The following is a 22,569-nucleotide window of genomic DNA, read 5'->3' as shown; positions in this document are numbered from 1 at the left end:
CACAGTAATATTGTGTTTGCCTTGACAGGCTTCTTCTGCACTGAGATGAAAATAATTTCCTTCTAGCAGAAGCTTTTCCAATGGGAATTGAATAAACCATGTGATCTCTCTACCTCAGCAGGACGTCAGTGTCTAAGTGACTTTAAAAAGATAGCAAGAAACTTTTCTTAGCTTTCAGAATATTCAATGGAGTGTAAAGAAACCCGGGGTTGCCTTATTAAAGTATATTAGTGCACCATGCTTACGAACAAGACAAAAGATACAGAGTCTACAGGAACAGCTCCAAGTTTACTAACTGAGGTCATGGTACATACACTGTATATGTTAGTGGTTGGGGTTGATGAGTATTTTTGTTATTTGAAGGCATCTGTTGCAATTGAATCCAGCTGAGAGGATAAACATTGCTGCCTGGAGCTGACTGGCTCACTGTGGAGCTTTAAAACAGCATTCATTTGCTGTCTCAACATTTTTAACGCCGAGAATATCATCGTGGATGTTGTAAAAAAAAAAAAAACAAGTATATGTATTACCTATTTTTATTACTGATCTAGTTCAATGTAGTTGTCCTGTCTATCAGTGGTGTGAGACCTTCAAGAGTCCAGCAATGTCCACTTTTCAGTTTTGCTGAGATTTAAACACAGCCTTGTGATTATTAGTAAAATCTTAACCACTGAGCCACTACTGCTTGAGCTTGGTGCTTTCTGATTAGAATGGCTTAAACCAATCCCAAGGGCATATCACATTCTAGTTCAGGAGACCTAAGGCAAAAACTAAATGAGGTATAAATTAAAAGCTTTAAAAAAGTAAAGTTTTGGGAATTTTTTTTTTTCGGGAAGAACGTCATTGATGACGTTTACATTCAGTCAGTTTGTGTGTATCAGGATTATTTCTGAAAGGGAATTATCCACATAAAATGACAAACGTTTACATGTAAATCAATTTCATGAATTTGAATGCCAACTGTCAGTGTTGTCCAGCATTTGTGTTGCTTTTTGCTTTAGCTGCATCACCTTCTGGGAAGGATTTTGGTCGTCAAAGAACACCGTGGGAGTTGGTGTTTCAAAGTGATTAATTTTGCCTGATTAGTCTGATCTTTATCTCGCCAATTTACGTACATGCGTAAATGCATGTGGATAAAATCATATACAGTCCAAATACTAGATGGATTAAATGGGGTCACTCTTGTGAAAGTCTGCTGGAGCAAAATGTTGATGAATTTGACAGAAGTCGGTGAGGTGATTTAAAATGGGCCGCGTGATGGTGTGTTTGGAGAAAACCTAAAAATCCCTTGTCAGGAAAATGAAAAACAAAATTACAGCCTCAGTAGGAACAGCTCCAAGTTTTCAAACTGAGGTTATGATGTGTTTTTTTTTCCTCTCAAAATGTGTATACGCTAGTGTTTGGAGTTGTTTAGTAGTATTGTTGGCCAAAGGCATCTGCTGCCTGGAGCTTTAAATCAGCTAAGAAGCATTTCATTGGGGAGCTTTTCATATTAGCACACAAAGTCAAGCTGGCCGCGTGGAAAAATCCATTTTTGACCTACTTTCTTTATTGATCGTGATTGATTCACGTGCCCAGTCGATCAGTGGCATGCATAGTGAGATTTGTTACACCGGAAAACTTCCAGTGTACAGCATGAAGCATAAAACCTAAAGTAATTCAATGCATTTGACAAAGCTCTACCAGGAATTTGTCTGGATTTATTTACAGTGAGAACAAATTAATTCATGAGGTTTTAATGAAATCAACGTGTCTCTGGGGAAACGGAACTTAGCATAACATTCCCATGCCAGCCTTCTTGGCTTAATGTATATTTTGGCAGCCATGGAGCCTAACTCAGTGATAGGGTTGCCTCTTGTGGGTGGGCTTCTACAAATACAGTTAACATACCCTCTTGGAATAAGAAATTGCATTTAAAGCTAAAAAATTAGGTCTGAAACTTGAAGCTTGGACTAACACACAAAAATGGTCACGGTGGCTTCATTACCAAAGGCCAGCAACACCTTGGGTTATGATGTGTGGTCTCAGCTCAGGGGTCCAAAAATGGTTTTCAGTATAATGTATGGTTTTTAATATAAAGGTAAAGTCCGCCCAGCTTGCACCTTTCTGTACAGTTAGCACTTCTCAGTCAGTGTCTGAATTTGTTTCTAGTTTTCCAACACCAGCACTGTTGCTTAAGGTTAATTTTTTCTTTTCCTCTGTGTGAATCTGGACCCCTGGGGTCCTTGCTGTACTCTGCTGTATCGACAAGATAGCGTTTCTCCTCTTAGGGCTATTATGGGTATCAATACACTGCTCAGTCAGCTGGAATCACACACACACACTGCTTACTGTTCTGCATTTTGTGCATTTGGCAATCAACAAACCATTAGCAAATGTGCTGTGAACATTTTTAGGTGATTTAAAATACTATTTATGAATGCAGACAATTCATTAACCTGGCATTAACCTGATGAAAGTGGACAAATATTATATTTAAGTGGAAATCTTTTTACATTAAGAAGAAACCCTTGACGAAATGATGCCTCTTGCCAACAAATCACAAGTTTACATTCACTTTGCTGCTGCTTTTATTCATAACAACAGGATCACCAAAATCTATTCTGTGACGTGAAAATCAGGGCTAATATTCTTCTGTAATTGCAATGTCCATGAGAGGCCTAAATTTATGTTCAACTGTATGTGCCTTGATGCACCAAGTGCTAGCCCTAAGCAAACCAAAACCTAGCAATAAACAAACCAAGAACTAGCAGAAGTATCGTTGAGCAAACTATAAAATCTAGCTGTAAGAAAACAAATAACTAGCATTAAGCAAACCAAGAACAAGCTCAAACCAAACCACAAACTTGTGCTTATCAAAGAAGACCTAACTCTGAGCAAACCAACAGCTAGCTGAAAACAAAATCTACAATTAACACTATACAAACCAAGAACCAATGCTAAACAAACTATTAACTATGTCTGAGCAAACCAAAAACTCACTCTAAGCAAACCAAGAATTAGCTCTAAGCAAACCAAGAATTAGCTTTAAGCAAAGGAAGGCTCTAGGAACCAGTAGTAAGGAATCTATGGCTGAAAGATGACCTGGGAAATCTGTAAAAGCAATTTGCGACTGATCCTCTCGTGTTAGCCAGGTTTAAGTGTACAAGGCATCGTTCTCAGTAACGTTGATTATGATAATATTGACAATGATCTAATCAGTGTTGATCTCAAACCTGGACTGTATGTGGACTCTTTAGAGATAGCGAGGTTTTTCCTGGCACTCCGTGACCCGTCCACCCCCGCATCAGCAATCAGTATCTGAGCCTCGCCGAGCAGCCTACTGAACGTGATTAAAGCTGTGATTGTGTTAAGTTGTGTTGCCAGTTTTCTACCAGCAATTTCCCTCTTTCACATGCGTGCAGCTGACGACTCCAAACATGGAATACTGTCTTTCTCTTACTTCTACTAGGAAAACAGATGCTCTTGCTCAGAATTTTTGTCCTGTCACTTTCCTAACGAAGACCTGAGTTTCTCTGTGTGATATTTCCCAGACCAGGTCACTTCAAAAGAAAGTTTAAAACGAGTTGACGAATCTTGAGAATTCGCACATGTGTATAGCACATTTCTGTGATGAGGGGGAAAAAAAAGCAGGAATGTGTTGTTTTAAATTGGTAGTGACTGAGCTTTGTTTTCTTTAAAAGTCACACCGTTCAGTCACTGTAATGCGTTTCCAAATTACACACAGCTGAGCGGAGAGTGCCCACTTCCAGTCTGTCCGCACCTGACTTACAGCAGAGTGGGGACTCTTAAATCTGCCCACGGTGGGAGCGCAGCTACGCAGGCCGGGGATAAATTACTCACGTATTATATTGCTCAAATCGTGACATGTTTCCTTGCCGGGAAGCGTGCCAGTACCCATGGCTGAGCTCTGAGGGAAAGGAAGGACACTATGAAGACGTTGGAGATAGTGAGCTATCCGCAACCCTAGCTGTAGAAGCCTTATTTACGCATCATTAGATGTTGTGTGGGCTGATGGGATGAATTTGACTGCACTAGACAGGCTGTAATTTTAAGTTTCAGAGATCTTTTTTTTTTGTCTCTATAAATGCTTGATGTTGTGATTAAGGCCGTGCTTTATAACAATATTACCCACAATGCTTTCAGCGCCGTGTTCGTTTCAAAATCATTATCAGGCAAATAAAGCCCTCAAAGAGACTCAACACACTTTTTCCCACCAGCTAAGCACCGTATTTGCCGTACAGTGGGATGTTTTTGGCAGTTCGGGCCAAGACCACAAACGCAAAGCCAGAATATTATAGTGATTGCAGGAGCCAAGCTTGACAAAGACACAGCCACCATTCCTCAGGCATGAGTAATAGAGATGCGGCTTTATAGTCGTTCCTCAGTGTCTTTGAGGAACAGAGGGGTGTCCTGCCTAATTGCTTGGGTTTCAGTCCTCTCCGTATGATGGATTGGGTTTGAAATGCTTGCGCAGAGCTCTCTAATGAAGCGTCGGAGAGCACGGCTCCATCTTGAGCAGCAGGCGACTACAAGTGAAACTTGTCTCTCCGGCACACACGACCTAGTTGCATAAATTCAGCCGAAGAGTTCGAAGAGAGTTCAGCAGCATGCCAGCCGTTGATCTCTTAATGTCACTTTTTCTTTTTTTTTTACGTTTTCAGGTGAAATATGTCTGTGCTGTTTAGATGTGATGAAATCGACAAGACACACAGCTAAACAGGTATTCAATTATACATGGGCAAGTCTGTCTCTATCCGAGGTGCCTTTGTGAGAATGGCCTTATTTTAACCTTCGATCGGGTTTGATGGTTATTCTCGGCGTCCTATAAGCCATGGATATGAGGTCGTTTTTTGTAGAAACGAACCTTTGTTGCAAATGCTGTGGCATTTATAGTGTGATCCATTGGGTACGTTATTAGATCTGCTTTTATCATTTGACTTTTCAAGCACCTACTTTACACCTTCTTTTTAACATTTTTAAAGCAAGACCCTACAGATTGTGCATGACAATAGATGACAATCACTGTTCACCAGTTGGGTTCTGATATTCTTATGAATAGTTTGAATGTTAAAACATCTGTCCCATTTTTTCTGGTCTAATGTTTTAATTAATTTATTTAAACAGCACAGTATTTCCCTTCCTCAACTGTCCAGTTCAGATGTATCCACAGACGGCTGTTTTTTCTGCCTTGAATTTCCACATTTTGTGCATTCTGAGATGCTTTTCAGCTCACCACATTTGCAAAGCGTGATTATTTGAGTTACTGTAACCTTCCTGTCTGCTTGAACCAGTTCTGGTCATTCTCCCCTGACCTCTCTTATCAACCCAGAGAACTGCCACATGCCGCACAGTGGGTTTTTTTTTTTTCTTTTAATTTTCCACACACCAACTCTAGAGCCTTATTTGTGTATGAAAGTCCCAGGAGCTCAGCAGTTTCTAAAGTGCTTCATGCAGCCCTTCTGGCACTAACAACCACACTACGCTTGGGATACTTTGTAATAAATGTGAATTCTAAGGTTTTTCAAGGAAATTGTTATGTAAATCATAATAACATAGGAAAGCTGCAAATTGCTAATTTTCATTTTATAACTACATTGTAAGACCTGTTTAAAAACCTGTGGGTTTTAGCGGTAAGAGAAAAGCAATAGCTGTTGTCATTTCCCCTACAAAGACTGCATTTAGGGAAATGGCAGCGAGCCAGATGCAGACCGTTCAGTCGATTCCTGCATTCCATTATCCAAGAAGGATTTGAACTTTATGCCTCGAGAATGAAAACAACAGTGTTGTAATGTCTAAGAGGTGGGTCTACACCTTGACTTAATGTATCAGATGTATCGTATGGAAATTAGATTAACGATAATGCGTGTGTGGGGGGGGGTTCACATTGAAGATGGTTGAGTTGCATGCACGATATTGTTTAAGCTGGTTTGTTTCAGAAACGATGGACTGTACCGTGAACTGTGCTGAAACAACCAGATTAGAAGCATCATTATTTAACCTGAATCTTTTCCTGCTGTACATATTTCTGACTTAACTTACTGCTTCATTTGCAAAGTACAACAAATTGTAATTATTTCCCTTCCTTCTCATTTCTATTTCTTCCTACTAATGACTAATTCCATTAGGGTTGCATTAAACAGTCTACATTGTGTGTCTTCCATGTATTTTTAACCCATGAATGTTCAAAACCATCTAACACACCATTAATCTTCTGGCTCCGCAGACTTGTGAAATGAGTTGTAACAGTTAAACCCTGGAGTTCATGCAGGTATGAGATCAAGTCATGCTTGACGCTTAGGCATGGTCTAGGATTTGGACCGGGGTGACAGAGTTGTGGTTTGGCTGAAGCTTCGGTTGCGATGTGTATTTATTTGCTCTAAGAGCTATTACTGTGCCCTGTTTGGAGAAAGTGGGCTACAGCAGAAAGAGACTAGATCTCTGACCTCATTGGCAATCGCATATTATTAATCACTGAGGGCATGTGGTGGCTTACATACAGTGCACCTTCTTTTCTTGTGATTTCTTTTCAAGAGCTGAAATGACCGGTTTGGATTACACACTTTAAGGTTGAGTATGGAAATTATTCTTACAACAAAATTGTTATAGTTCACTTTTTAAAGTCTGTACTTTTAAAGCAGTTTTTTTGTTTTATAGTTTTAACAATTTGCTTGGGTTGTGTGATTAATTTATTAAGCAACCACTATAAAAATGACTTCATGTAGAGCTTTAAACATTCCTTTGTTTTGTCCATCTGGACAAGATGTTAGTATTTCTATGTATTTTAGAACCCTACAAATACACCTTTTCCAAAACGTTTCCAAATACAACCCTGTAAAAACCTTACAACATTATTACTATTACTATGGTAAGTAATCCTAGGGTTAAGTAATGGCCAAGATCCTCGTTTAGCGTCTGTAAATAAAGTCTAGACTCTTAGTGTTCCATCTAGCACCCTTAAAGGGTTTGTGGGTTTGTCCCATTTGGTAGAACCCAAGAGCTTGGTGAATCTCTTTTTAAAGAGTTTTACATCTAGTGACGCTTAATGGAACCCTTGAGGAACCCATTGTTTCTTAGGGTATATGTTTAAATGATGGCTACTGAAACAGATTGCAGCCATCATGGGTTCAGCATAGTCAATAAGAACATTTAGAACTCATCATTAGAGAATCATTTTGAGGTGAATGGATCCTTTTCAAGCAGCCGAGAATGTATCTTACAGAATTTTTTTCAAGAACCCTTGAGGACCCTCTTTTTCAGGGCAAGTTTTCCACCAAAGCAATGTTGTTTGTTTTAAACACTCGAATTACTTCTTTTGATTTATAATTAATCTGTTCCACAACCATACCACAGGAGTTCCTGTTACTTGTTCACATGCAGACCTTGTACTAATTTTTCCGCTGCAAATTTTTTGGAGTTAGCATCGATTAAAAAAAGAAGTTCTGTTCTCTCTCAGGTTTGACAGGCTAATTCTTACACTAACACTGACAATATGAGGTCATCTATTGGTTCGTTCAGCAATATAGAGTGTGATTATTGTTTTCTAGAGATTTTTGCTGAGTTTCTCGGGGAGTTCTGGAGGTTCTGGGATTCAGTAGGCCATATAATTTGATGCATTTTTTGGCATGTGCAGTTCTATAGCATTAATGAGTTGTGGGGGATGTAGGGGGAGTGTGGTCTAAAATACAGCATGCTGTGGTGAGAGCAAGGTTGGACTGGGTGCTTGTGGTGATAGAGAGATGGAGAGAGATGGAAAATGGGGGAAGGGTTGATAATTCAGAACACGTTTTCTTACAGCCTGGAGGAGGTCTGGGGTCTACATAGGATGTGTGTTATGAGTTTCCCTGATTGAGGAGGGTGGGGGGGAACAGTCTGCAAATGTGTAGTTTAATCCAGGAGAGTGACCAGGCCCTGTCTAAACATAGAGGACTTATGATTCATGGGACGTTTGAGTGGTGGAATGAACAAGTCTTCAAAACATGCAAGATACACTGGCTAGATGAAAATGACCTGCATGTCAAACATACTTTCCCTTTGCACAAAACACCGAAGATTGTTTTAGTTCATTGGAGTTCTGTGTGTGCTAGCAGTATAATCAGTTGCTCACTGGGTGTAAGAGGAGTCCAGACAGGTCTTTCTGAAGACCAGATTTCGAGAGGTGTGACTAAGTGCAATCCAACTAAAGCTGTGACCTTACAACTACCCCAACACTAATGCCGTCCCTTACAACAACTCCTGACATGAAACACTTGCATTCTTGGGTCAAACGTCCCATCAATGCTCGGCTGCCACCCATTGTTGTCAATTTGCACTGGCTTGCCAGCCCTTTTTCTGCATTCCTTTCATCACTTTGGGTCCTGACATAACCCACACAGAAACATGAGGCATAACAAGGGGATGTTCCTCAGTAGGACCAGAAAAGAACCGCAAAATGCAGCATTTCTGGGAGTCCCATGCAATCCAAGCCAGGAATAAGAGAAATGTGCCTCTGGAGCACATGGAATATAAACTTCTGGTGGTTGCAAGGCATGAAATGATACGCAGGGATGTTCCAGTCATGCTATTGAACCGACGGACGTCACCATTCCAGGCAAAAATTTATTGGTCATAGAAGATCAACTGTCTGATGGAGATACTAAGAGCTGTGGCCATACCTTTATGACAAGGGTACAATCAAGAATAGATTGAAAGATTATACTCAGAAAACAGTTTATTACCGTATTTACACATTCTTATTTACTTTCATCATTAATCAATTCTTTTGAAAAGCGGGTTTCCACTGGTCAAGACACAATGCAGCACAGAAGTGCCAAGGAAGCTTAAGGTGAGTGACATTGAGCTAGTGCAGGTTTTTCTCTTCCGGGATTGTATGTGGATCAATTACAAGGCACTGTAATGCAACACCTACCATCTGGGAAGCTTCAGATCCCAATCTTCCATTTCCCTAAACTCTGATGCAGGACCAGTTCTTGGTCAAGATTAATTTGCATGACTAATATGTAGCAGCTTTGTAGTCTTCACTTCACATCGTCACTTTCTCAGAGACGAGATGCCTGTGGTGTTAATTGTGGAGGAAAGTGTCACTTTAAATTGTGGAGACATTCCTTGGTATAGTCCATCTGTCCCATGGCTGCACATAGTCTTTTGCCTTTCTGTGGTTGCTTTTGATAGACCTAGGTGGAATTAAAGATATTATACAGACTCCAAACTGGACCCAAAGATTGTGAAGTTGTAGAAGGTGTGCTTTATTGTAGACTCTGATGACCTTTGACACACGGCTTACTGGAAAAACTTTAGTTCGTTGCTGCTCAGCCAATTGTTCAGAATAAACACGTACTCCACATGATTAATGGCAAGCTGCAGGAACGAGAGAAGGAAAGTTTCTGGTCCAGTAGAATTACTTAATAACCGCAGATTTATATGGCAGTCCATTTTAGAAAACCTCACACAGACTCATGAAAAATGCAACCATTAAATACTAATTCATCACAAAATACTGGCATTTTCAATCAACCTCATACACATCATGCTTCCCATTTATCTCATTCTAATCTTTACATTTGTTTATGACCCATCAGGATATGTGTCTTCTCTAGAAAAGAGCTCATATTCTCAAGAGACTTACCAGGTTACCAAAGCTTATGTGGTACCAAATAAATATTGTATGTTGTACAGATCTTTTTTTTCTGCCAATGTGTTCTGTTATCTTGGTGTGTTCTTGAGTAAATAATTTAGCGTGGGTTTGGATATGTGTGTGGCTGAAGAGGGGAGAGCAGTATTTTCCCCTTCCCCCCTCTTGCTCTCTGTCTCTCTAAGCCGATAGGCTGCTGTCAGAGAGTGATTGGCTGTGAGGGCTCCAGCAGCTGCGCGAATGCGCTCCACTCTGGAGAGACCGGGAGGGAGGGAGCGAGTGAGTGAGCAAAGAAAACCAAAGAGAGAGAAAGCAAGAGTCCTATACAGTGTTCTCCCTACTCTCTGCACCCCACACCGCCATTCGCTCTTCCATTTCGTGTACGGATCTCTGTAATTGCATTCCAGAGGATCTTGGTGTGCAGCAGCTGGCTTTCGGACCAAAGGAAACTGCCGGGAATTGTGGACAACCCCTTGAAGAGGAAAGAACAAAAGGGGAACCTAGCAGTGGATGGCATAGGAGCTTGATTTGTCCTCTCTTTCTCTCATAGCGTCAGAGAAGGTTTATCTTCGTGCTCTCCTCCCTGTTTTTGAAACTGTCAAGCTGTCAGTAGCTGCATACTGACAGGCCATGTGTGCGTAAATAAAGCTCTGTGCTCTTATAGGCTGGGCATCAAGCCAGCAGGGGGACCCTGGAGGTGCAGCACTTTGAGAAGCACTGCCTGACTAGATCAACAAGTCTGACATGAGACAGCTCCTCTGAAAGGCATCCCACATATAAAGCTGCTAAACAGTGGTGTGTGTGCTGGAGTTAGTAGGAATGAGTGTGGCACCGAAACGGATGAGACGGCCTGGAGAACCAGAAGACAAGAGAGCATGTGTGGGTGTATGTACTGCGTTGGAATTGTTTTCACCCGGCTGTGCCTTCAACTCCGTCCACGTTTTGAAAGCCACACGTGCACGTAACAGTGTTTATCTTTCTGTCATCAGTGCTTTGGATCATGGGCGTCTCTGTCTGCGTCTTCTGGTCTAGCCTTTCATGCAAGAATGTAATGTATCAGATCACTTTAAAGTCTGACTGAAGCGATTCAGTGTTCCTCTCGGATTGCAAGAAGATCATGCTATATTTTTTATGTGATAATTTGTATTGGCTATAATGGCCGAAGGAGCTTTATTGTTGAAATGAAGGCTGCTGCTGATGGCCCCCTCGGTAGCATCTTGTTTTTTTTAAAGTCTAATTTGTTTTTAGTGGAATCCTTTGTGTTGGCCGTACTCTGCTACTGGAGCGTAACTTTGCTGAATTAAGCTATTGTCTGAACTGAGTGTTCCGTCACGCTGCTCCTTCTACACCCCCTGCAACCCCAAAACCAAGCAAGACCACCCCCTCCCTCCGTCCCTCCCTTCCTCCCTGGTCCCTTCATCTGTCCTTACTGATCCTCCTACACACCTCCTCTTCTTCAATCCTCATGGTGAAGAAGCTGAAGTGTGTATGTGAGTGTAAATGTGTGCATGCCTCTCCTTGCATGTGAAGCCGTAACTCTAAGCCTGGATTAGATATCTAGAAGGTAGTGAGCAGCTGGTTATGTTTTTTCAGTATTAATGCCTGACCAGAAGGACAATTTGCTCTTGAGGATTGTTCAGATTTGAGCAGTTTGCATGAACCACACTGCATGTGGCACCCGAGGGAAAGGAGAGACCTAAAGCACCGCTTCTGTTGAGACTAGCCATGTCGGGCGTGTAAGTGTGAGGTTTGGGAGTCAGGAGGGGAGGTGGTGAGCGGTCATGAAGAAAACGCGCAGCACCACTCTACGCAGGGCCTGGCCCAGTTCAGACTTCTCTGACCGGGCCTTGGAACGCACCCGTTCCCGCAGCGAGAAGGACTATCGACTCTATAAGCACTACCCTAAGGCTTTTATTACCCACTCAATATCCCATTCGCCCAGGATTTACATGCCTGCAGGTGGGTCTGCTTATGATGTTGTATGATGCACCTTACTTCCTCTTCCAGGTTACATGTCTAAGGCAATGCAGCAAGTCTCACTGACTATTGAATGTGATGTTCCCAGAGATATATGTATATAAGGCTTTAATCCAAATAATATGCGTGTTCCTCATATCTCTTTATATTCCTTCACAAACCAGGGATCAGTATTTCACACTGGAATTATTCTTATGTTTAGAGAGTTGACTGTTGATTTGGTATTTTTAGATTTAGCTGCTAGTGGTGTCTTGCTAAAAGCATGCCTTTCGAGGCCACATAAGATACAGGTCACCTACTTTTAGGAGTTGGTACTGCTTCCCTCAGTTGCAGCATCTGCTGGTGAGGCGCTGTAAATGATGAAGGCTCTTTAAACATTTGCTGTATGATACAAAGCAAACAGAATGTATAAGCTTGTCTACACAGTCTACTAGTTATCACTTGCTCAGAAGTTTTAACGCCGTTCAGTCTACACTAGATATATGATGGTGCAACAGGTTGTTAGATGGCTTTCTGCTGGATATTTGTAAAGGGTTTTTCATAATGTATCAATGCAGCTCCACTGATGATCATGTCTTCAAAATAAAGAAAGCAGGTGCATTATAAACCATTTAGTTAAAGTTGATTTAGTTCTCTGGTTCAACCTTGTGGCCTTATCTTAACCAGAAAAGCTTTCTAACCTACAATTCTGGCTGGCCTTAATTTAACCCCTGCATACACAACCCTGATCAATGTACTCAGATTATGCACAAGCCAGATCTGGAAAAAAGGTTCAGGCAGGTGGAGAACTCAATATTATTTAAGTCCCTTGTCTGCTATCGCAATCTTTAGGAAACGACGGATGTTTAGATTAATTATTATGCTTGATTTACATGATGCAGGGGGCATCAATGAAGTTGGCAGCCAGAAGTATCCTGGAGTATCATGGAGCCAGAAGTATCCTGTAGTGTCCACTCTCCAATGTACCACACGCTGACCCCGGAAATTCGTTTGTTTCTCCTAACTTGTGCTCAGAGTCAGCAGCAAGTGAATTGTGGCTCAGTATTTGGCAACCAATGAGCTAGATATCCTGCTAAAATGTATGCACGGCAGCATGAGAACAGCTAGAGATCCGTTTGCTTAAGCATAGGGAAGGCGCGCTGAAGGGTTTTCAGCTTCAGAGAGCACATTCAATACAAAGAAAAATGCTGAATGGATGCACAGCCAGAGCTGCCAAGTTCACATTGGTTCGACAACTCTTCATGTTTCCTAGCAACATTGAGGGTGAGAGGTTAAATGATGTGGCTATTATGGAAAATGAGTATGATTTTGGATTACAAAGGCCTAGCATGAGAGTAAATGACTGGCGAAACAGACCTGGACCTGTTCCTGTTGGGCTGTTAATGGAAGGTACAGTTTACTAAGACATGTTATTTCCAGATGTTTGTGAATTTAGAGGTTATAATGCTGTATACTTGCTTTAAAACCATAACTTTTTATTCTTTCTGGCAAGCGGAAGGAGTGTGACTTGAAGCCAGTTTTGTTCTACGACACGCATGTGTATAAAGCACTGATGTTTTTGTATAACTTCTGAATGAGATGAAATATTAGTGGCCAACTCAAAAAGGAACAGAGTTGTTATTCTTTCATAGCTATTCAAATAAAACCATGCAAGCATTGAATTCTTGTTTATGGCATGACTTCAGCATATTAAATCTGTCAGAATTTGCTCACATGATTCTGTGGCAATGTTGCTGGTCGAGTTGGCATATGGATTGTGACTTTTGCTTCGCTTCATGCCAAGAGGTTTCTGGCTCTGGTTGTATTAAGCATTGACCACACAATCAGCAGCATTGTTGCGAGATCAACAGTGCAAGCTCTGGGTTAGCACACAAGCTGTGACTAGGCTAAGCGCCATCATGTTCTTTGTCTTATCACAGTAATTATTCCACGTTTTCTTTATTTTTCTTTTTCGCAATTTTGCACGGCTTCTCTTATTTTTGTTTTCTCCTTGTGCAGACGGGACGGGTGTCTAAGAAAGATAGCGTTTCTTGTCAAATCTTGTATGACAGGATCCACAGACTTGTCTGAAAATCTACCCTTAAAGAACTTGGTTGCATCTCTAATACAATGCACATCCTTTTGATGCAAGGTTGCTTCTAAGGATCTCCGATGTTTGTCTGAAGTGTGTAGAGCTGTACATCTGAACCACCAGCACATCAGTTTCTCAGGAGCCTGTAAAGCTATAGAACATCAAGGGTCAAGGAACATCAAGGGTCACTAGAGCTTTAGATATTTTGCCTCAAAAATTCCCCTGGATTGAAATTAAAAGAGCATTTTATGCCCAAGACATCCAAGACTCCCCATTTGATAACTTCACTTGGATCTTGTAGACTTGTACCTTGCAACTGTAATACTGAAGATCCTGATTCTCATAACCTTTCAACACCCTCTGTACTGTTTGACTTGATAGTATACAATTGCGGGAGAGTAATTACTTCTAATCCCACTGTCCAGTGTCACCCAGAAGAGGATGGCTTCCCCTTGGAGTCTGGTTCCTGTCAAGGTTTCCTTCTCTTGTCATCTTGGGTTTTTTTCCTTCTTGCCACTGTTGCACCTGGCTTGCTCATCAGGGATCTAAATCTATATCCTGATTTCTATTGTTCAAGCTATACAATTGAACCGAAATGAATTGAATTTTTTCAGTTGTGCAAATCTTGAGTCTCCTCAGGAGTCTTCAAGAGATTTCAGAGCTGCAAATCTTTTGGATCTTGAGCTTGGAATTAAACACTGCCTGATGGCAAGACTGTGTGATCAGGGCTAAGTTAAGATCTCTCAAATAGTCTGGGTTTTGACAACAGTATTCAAAGTAATCTTTAATCTACAGTGATCTTCATGCTAGGATGGTTTTGGCAAAGCAGGACTCAGCCAGTTAGGAAGTGCTGGATTCCAGATTAATGCGAAGAGTATTTGGGTTTCCATCCTGGTTGATATCTTGCAGCCTGATGAAATACAGCTTTAGAATCTCTGTGTAATTATTTTGACTAACTTCTTTTGGCTCTGGTTCTCCGGACTGTTGTGGTGTACATTTCAACGTTCACAAGCCTGAGTCTCCACTGTGCTATTCTGCTGAACAAAGAGTGTTCCAGTCTGAATGTCTAACAGTTTTTCACTTGTTTTCATTTTCTGGTCATCGAGTTTTTGAGCTTGTGTTATCTCACCTGGCTATCACACAACCTAAAATTATACAAGCAGGGGCGTTTTTGGAGAAGGTCCCAGATCCATTAGGAAGATTGACTGTGTCTGTGTAAGCGAGAGAACAAGAGAGAATGTATAAGTTGAGAACGCATCATTAATTCATGGCAGTAAGGAGGATGTCTGTGGTTGTGGTTGTGCAGACAGCCAGAGAAAGGTTCGTGAAGAAGGCCAGAGAAAGTCGAAGAAGGCCTGGAACCATCACGGCCATTTCAGGAAAATTTCATTCTTTCCCGTCTTTCAGTCTGAAACTTTTGACAGTCCTTTAAAAGTCTCTTACACATGACCCTATAAGGCGATCCCAAGTTTTCAAGGCCTTGATGAGTCGCATACACATGCACAAGTCTAGTCTCACACTGACACAGAAGCCGAACTTCTTGATAAAATGCTTGCTTTGAACATTAATAAATGGGTCATTAATTTATTTTATGAATAAATAATCGTCTTTGGTGTTTTTTTGGTGTTTTTTTACTTATTATAAATCATTTATTAAAGAGACTCACTCATCATCTCTGCGGTTTCAGTAATGCACAGTAGAAGTGCTTTATAAGTTGAAGGGCAATCCCGAGCATTAGTAACAGCCTGTCTGGACCTGAAATTTTGGAACATTCGCTTTTCCCAGGCAGGACAAAAAAACCCACGCTTTATCTGTCCATGCATCTGTGCAAATAATCGTATATGACCGAAAGCGTCAGGTGAGCGGAATGTGTTCATTCATGTGCTCAGGAAAAAAATGATCATGAAAGCTTTGCATATTCCAGATCCATCAAAACATTTGTACATTTTAGGGCAAGACGATACATGAGACTGACGGCGTGTGTCGATTTTTACCCCATTACTGTCTGCTCCATGTCAAACAAGCTTAAGACTGCATCTGACAGTCATAACAATGTTCTGAATGGAGAAAAGGTCTGTTTCTCTGGTTTCAGTCATCAGCGTTTCGTCTGCTGATGACAGTGTGTTAGCTTAGCACGCAGTAAAATCATCAGCGCTGAATTGAACCCTTATAGAGTTACGCTGGAAGTAATTTGACCTCCTGGTGGCGATGCTGTGTAGAGAGCTTGGCGTCAACAGCCGAACACAGTTTCGCAGCTGAAACCTCACAGCGAAGGTTTGGCTGGAATTCAGAGGAACCCGTCTTCAAACCGTCTGATTGGTTGGCCTTGTCTGAATCCCTGGCTTATCATTTGTGATGTTTCAATGTCTGTTTGAATTTTGGATCACACAAGACGCTTTTCTGGATCTTTTTCTCCTCATATTTTTTTCCCCTCCTGTCTTTTTCTCACACCAAGTACAAATAAATAGAAAAGGAATTTGAGACCGTTTTTAATGATAACCTCTGATAACATTAGCTAGAACACAGCAATCACACATTAATTCAGTACTACTCCTACCAAAGAGGATTTTAGCCCTGGTAATTTAGTTTTCAAGGATAGAACGATCCTTTCAAAATACGTAAAAGATTTTATCAGTGTAAATAGGGCACTTTTAAAGGTTGGATATGTTTTTCCAAGTGAAATCTATTCTTTTTTTTCATTAAACTGTCTTAAACTGTAGGTTGACCTTCCAAACACGTTCCCTCATGGTATAAATTCATATTGCGATAATGTGATCGCCATCTGTGACAGAATATCTGGGTAAAAGCTGCTGGAAACCCATGACTTGTGTTCATTTAGAGTCAAAATGTATTGTATTTGGTTACAGGCACCTGAACAATATAACACAATACTTTCCACATGTTCAAGTCTGGAGAAAGTTGACTTGTCTAGCTAAAAAGATGTAATTAGGTTATGCTGGGTGTGTTGTTGTTTTTGTTTTTTTTTTCCGCTGTTCTGCATTTTAAATCCAACAATCAAAAAACATTTAACTTACGAGATATATGATGAACTGAGGGTGATGTGGTGGTGCTGATAGGTCCAGGGTAAAATCCTGACCTCTGATTTACCATCTTTGTGGCGTTTTCCCCATGTCCCTTACCCTTATCCTGAATGACATTTTTAGCTGAGGGTTAAGGGCCTTGCTCAGGGGCCCACCAGTGGACCTTGGATTCAAGTTCACAACCTTCTGATCTGTAGTCCAACCTCTTAACCACTAAGCTACCACATCCCCATATGGGTTTCATCCGGGTTCTTAGTTTTCCTCGCACCTTTCAAAAACATGTCAGTAGGTGGATTGACCAAGATAAATTCAGATTTAAGAAACGTCGCACATGCGAGAATGTTAGAGGTGCTTGTGCCGACAGCCAAATCACAGCCCTGCTGATATTCAGAATAACCGTACTCTTCTCTGTGAGATATTACTTTAATACAACAGAAGAAATTACTATCAAGCAAGTAGCATTTCATAAATGTTAATTGTTCTGCTTATTTTTGCTCTGCTACCAGAAATGGATCCCAAAGAAGCCACGCCCACTTTATAGCACATCAGATAGCACACTAGCCATCTCCCTAGCCAGTGTTTTGTATATTCCTGTCTCTTCTTCCTTTTCGTCGTCTTCTGACAAGCTTTCATATGTTAAGTCGAAATATATTATGCGCCGATTTTATCATTTGTCAAAAATATTATTTGTTGGCTGATGTCACTAACGTAACTGTATTAAATGCTCCAGACCAGATTGTGATATTTTTTCTGGCAACACGGACAAATGCAGTGATTCACGCATTGTGGTTATAGGAAATATAGGCACTCTTGGAAAACAGCACATCCAATTAAATTAGTGGACCGGAACTGTTGTATAATATTAACCCAAACCTCATGTCGCCTTCTTCCTCGCTAGTTTGTGATTTTTTTAAATCCCTGGACTTCCAGAGAGCCGCTATTCACCCCTTGAGTAAACACCCTTAACCTCATCTGTATGCTCACGTTGTATTGAGCGTCTCATCTGTAAATCTCTTCAGATAAAAGCTTCTGCCAAACGAATAAATGTAAACGTACCCTTCAGGATAGTAAACCACCAGAATGCGTCTCCCTGCCATGACCCGTCCTCACGTCCTCCGGTCGAGCGTAAATCATAATAAAAATGTATTGTATTGCTGTCAACGTTTTACGACCCTCCTTCAATCTGCCATACTTCTCTCGGTCTTCCAGAATCCCTCTATAAACACCGATGCGTTCAGTGACAGCTTCACTGCCTGTCTTAGCCATACGCTTTCTGGCGCTCGCTTTGTCTCTGAGGTGAAACTCGCAAGCATGGCTTTACTCCTGTGGCCATTCTTCTTTTAAGCACAGCTTTGGCTCATGAATATCATATCTTTAGGGATAGGAATAGTGCCGTAAAGAAAAAGCTTTTTAATGCAAGCATGATTGTAATCACCTTTTTTTTTTTTTCCAAGATGGATCGTTGAGCGTTTTCCCAGCATCATTTACATCCAGATTCGGGTTCTGCTTTTCCCACTAATAGCTCGATATTTATTTAGTGGTACGTATACTATGAGGAAAGCTCTCCACAATATGAGACAGTGTTATAGCACATTGTGAATGTGTTTTAATAACTTTATATGTATATTTGGCATGATTAATGACGGGGCTATTTTCATATACCAGTGTCGCATGAGCGCCTGCAGTTCATCATCCCACTTCTTTATAAAATGCTACATTACAGGTTACGGTCCTCTAGCGATGGGAAACTTCTGTGAACTGGTACAGCTTGAGATTTACATAATGACTCATTTGCAAGCCTCTTAATCGTTTTCGGTATCTGAATATTTGTTGTAGTTGGCTTTCAACTTTCTGCAGGATGAAAAATTGTATGCAGATTTGCAGAGATGCCTGAAAGACTCAGCAGAGTCTCTTTGTGCTATCCAGGATAATTACGTTTTGGCTCGGATCCCACCATGCTTTTGGAGGAATATCAAAGTGTCGCGATTGCACATGCATGAAATATTCTCATGCGTAAATGAAATTAGATTTCTCTTTTTTTTTGCTGTTTTGTCTCAAGCTTGGCACAAACAGGCAAGGTGCTCAAATGTCTTTCAGTCTCTTTAACGTCTTCAATATCAGTAAAGAGTTTCTTACCTCTTACTTATCGTAAGAATTGAGACGTTAATGTAGATAATGCCACATGATCACACTATACACACTCGCTGGCTACTTTAATAGAGAAACCTGTACTTCTGCTCATTCATGCGGTTATCCAGTCAATATTCATATCAAACCTCTGAATATAGTAAAATTGCACTTTCATTGACTTTGACTGTGACGTGGTGGTCGATGGCAGTATTTCAGAAACAGGATGGTCTTAAAAACAAAAAAAATTCCACATTTTTCCAGAACTTCTATGAAACTTATAAATAAAAAGATTAAGAATCTTTGCTTTGAATTAGGGCCGTCACGAATACTTGATTATTATCAATTTCTCGGTTATAAAAAGTCCTCAGTTTTCCGACTTGAATCCCTTACAGCAAGAAACAGTAATGTAAAGGATAGGAATAATATATAATCAGAAATAATAATATATTGTTTTTTATAATATAATATAATATAATATAATATAATATAATATAATATAATATAATATAATATAATATAATATAATATAATATAAAATATTTTAAGAATGTATTTTTCATTTAAATATCTGAATTTTCTATATAATAAAGATTTATATTTATATTTAGTATATATTATTTTCTAGGTAGGACTTATCTAGGGAAAAATACTAGTAGGTTTTTACAAGGCACCATGTGGATATTAATGATTTGATTATTAATTGAATGAAATATTGATCAGTATAATCAATAGTGACAGCCCTTTGTAAGACCGACTGGTCTTTGTCGACGATTCTGGATTTTCTAAGCTAATAGACGTATATTGATTGCTACACAGTGTCTAGTAGATGCTAATTATATTAGTTATATGTCTACCAGAAATGTACAACATGGCCGCAGCTCATGTTCATTGTCAGGAACACCTGGCAATAGATATTTCAATCCTCAGATGCATCACTGCAAAAAAAAAATATCACTTAAATATTGAAATATAAGCCTCAGTGTTGAAAATTTCCAGTGAGCATTTAAGAAAGCTTCAGCTTTAACATTGTTTAGCATTTCGTGCTTACTGTTGGGCTGCTAGCCAATTTCATTTAGTTCTGAGTTTCACAAAGATGTATGGAATCAGTTAAAATGATCTCGATATGTTTTGTAGTTGTGTTTGTGGACCGAAGTGTTCACTTGTGTTTCTTTGTTTTCTTTCCAACATGTGATTAAAAAAACTCAAACATGGATGCTAGTAAGCTGGAGCTGTTGGTGCTTGCTGCTGTGAAAGTGTGTGAGGGCATTTGGGGGAAAAAATAGGGAGACAATTTCTAGAAATAAAAATTTTCCTCTAATCACATTGCTTTTGTCTTAAATTTCTGCCATGAAGGGTCAGAAGCTCTTACACTGCCCTGTAATGTTTGCAGAGCTAGCATGCTAACACTAATTTAAAAAAAAAATGACTGGATGCTTTGTTTTTTCAGTTGAATTTGGAATAATATGCAGCATAACCAAGCACATCAGGAATAGTCTTTGTACCAGCATTATTTTGCTAACCTGTAATATTTTATAAAGCTTTAATTTAGCAATTCTTATCATTTAGCATTTTATCTGTTCATAGCTAGCTGTGAGGCAATAACCAAAGCATCCCTGCTTCAGTCCTTTTCCTATTGGCCGACATCAAGCTATCCATCTCTAGGACTTTTTAAACAGACATCGCTGCATATTTTTCACACGTTGCTATCCTTTGGTGCCTGTTTACTTTAATTCCTTTCTTTTGTGTCTCATGATGAATAGCACGAGCTGGGTGATGGGTACAGAAAGCGTCCTTTTGAACACAGCGTTTATTTATTTATTTGACGTTGCTTTTATTCTGTCACACACAGACACACTGCCTCGTGTCTTCTCCTTTTGACACAGCAGCTCTCATGTGCTCAGAGCAGGGCATGCTGGGATTGAAATGAACTCGTTAACCCATGGCTGGCCCTCGGCTTCCTGATGCAACATTATTCACTGCGTAGAAACACACACACGCACGCACAAAGGCTGTGCATTAACTCTCTGCTCAGATTAACCCAAAATGCCCTCTCTCTCTTTTCTTTCTAGCTTTTCTTCTCATCTCTCTGTCTCTCGTCGCAACCCTGAAAGGAAATTTATGACTACAAAACAGAAGCCGCATCATAAATTGCATAAATGTAATTTTTTTAAGCCGAGTAATTAATTTACCAGTTTAACAACATTTTTTTTCCCATTATGACTCTCTTAGGGCACTGAGCCACTCTGCACAGATGGAGGTGGTGTTTATTTGTGCTATTTTTATCCTTTAGCACTTGATAAGTGACGGCTGGGACACGACGGCCGCGTCTAGGCTTAGGTTACTTTTCTATTGACAACTCTTGTTAGCTTCGATGGAACCATGTGAAAAATATAAATGTACTGCGTGTGATTTTGTGTTAATATATTTGTGTTGGAAAGCAGCGGTGCTATGTTATATGCTAATGATACATATTTCAGTTTAAAAACTGTAGTTTTTTAATGAAATGAAAGAATGGTCAAAATCAAGGAATCATGGTCTATTAAATTGCATTGTCACAATTAATAAATTAGTGATTTCACCCAAATGGTAATATAATAGAGTTAGCAATATTGCAAAGTTAGTAATATCAGGGAATTAGCAATAATTAGCATGATCTCACAGAATTTGTAATAGAAACAAATTAGCAATATCATAAAATTAGTAATCTGAGAATTAGTATTATCACAATATTAGTCATATCGCACAATTAGCGATAAAGAATTAGCAGTAGCACAAAATTAGCAATGAACAATGTTGACTTGCTAATAAATACTAATTAGCAATGTTACAGATTAGCAATGGACAATGGTGCAGAATTAACAGTGCTACAAAAATGAACAATTTCAAGGAATAATATTCCAGTGTCATAAAAGTGCTGTTTAGTGTGATTGAGTTCCTTCCTAAATGTGAAGAAATTCATGTAACAGTTGAGGTGTGTTGTGTGATCAGGACCTGAACCAGGACAGCAGTAGAGAAGCAATATTAATACAGGAAATCTGTCTGAATAATTCTTATATTATTACATACTGGAAGGAAAACATATGGGTAAATGTGTTCCAGTTGCTAGAGGAAGCCATGCTACATTGTCTGCCAGATCAGAGGAATATACTGTGTACACCAACCAGGCATAACATTATGACCACCTGCCTAATATTGTGTTAGTCCTGCCTTTGCTGCCAAAACAGCCCTGACCCGTCCTGCACTGAGTATTCTGACTCCTTTCTATCAGAACCAGCATTAACTTCTTCAGCAATTTGAGCAACAGTAGCTCGTCTGTTGGATCAGATCACACGGGCCAGCCTTCACTCCCCACGTGCATCAATGATCCTTGGCCGCCCATGACCCTGTCTCCGGTTCACCACTGTTCCTTCCTTGGACCACTTTTGATAGATACTGACCACTGCAGACCGGGAACACCTCACAAGAGCTGCAGTTTTGGAGATGCTCTGATCCAGTGTTCTAGCCATCACAATTTGTCCCTTGTCAAACTCGCTCAAATCCTTACGCTTGTCCATTTTTCCTGCTTCTAACACATCAACTCTGAGGACAAAATGTTCACTTGCTGCCTAATATATCCCACCCAATAACAGGTGCCATGATGAGGAGATCATCAGTCTTATTTACTTCATAATGTTATGGATGATCAGTGTATGGTGCTAATTTCCACCTGCTTTTAGAAA

General features: G+C 40.1%; 1 protein-coding gene across 2 annotated transcripts in view; it reads left to right on the top strand.

Moving 5' to 3' along the window:
- stox2b (storkhead box 2b) overlaps positions 1-22,569 on the top strand; it is a 60,811-nt gene that overhangs the window by 12,461 nt on the left and 25,781 nt on the right. Inside the window, exon 1 of one of the 2 annotated variants that reach the window (XM_058407657.1) lies at positions 9,911-11,590. The exons of the other annotated variant lie outside the window; for it this stretch is intronic. Coding sequence (XP_058263640.1) covers positions 11,413-11,590 — 178 coding nt within the window. The 5' untranslated portion in view covers positions 9,911-11,412. Of the gene's footprint in view, positions 1-9,910; positions 11,591-22,569 lie in introns of those variants that run through there. 2 annotated transcript variants of the gene reach the window in all.

The sequence above is a fragment of the Hemibagrus wyckioides genome, linkage group LG14 (genome assembly GCF_019097595.1).
Source record: "Hemibagrus wyckioides isolate EC202008001 linkage group LG14, SWU_Hwy_1.0, whole genome shotgun sequence".
NCBI classification, from domain to species: Eukaryota; Metazoa; Chordata; class Actinopteri; order Siluriformes; family Bagridae; genus Hemibagrus; species Hemibagrus wyckioides.
Note: the sequence above shows the minus strand (reverse complement) of the source record. Positions and strands in the feature narration are given on the sequence as shown.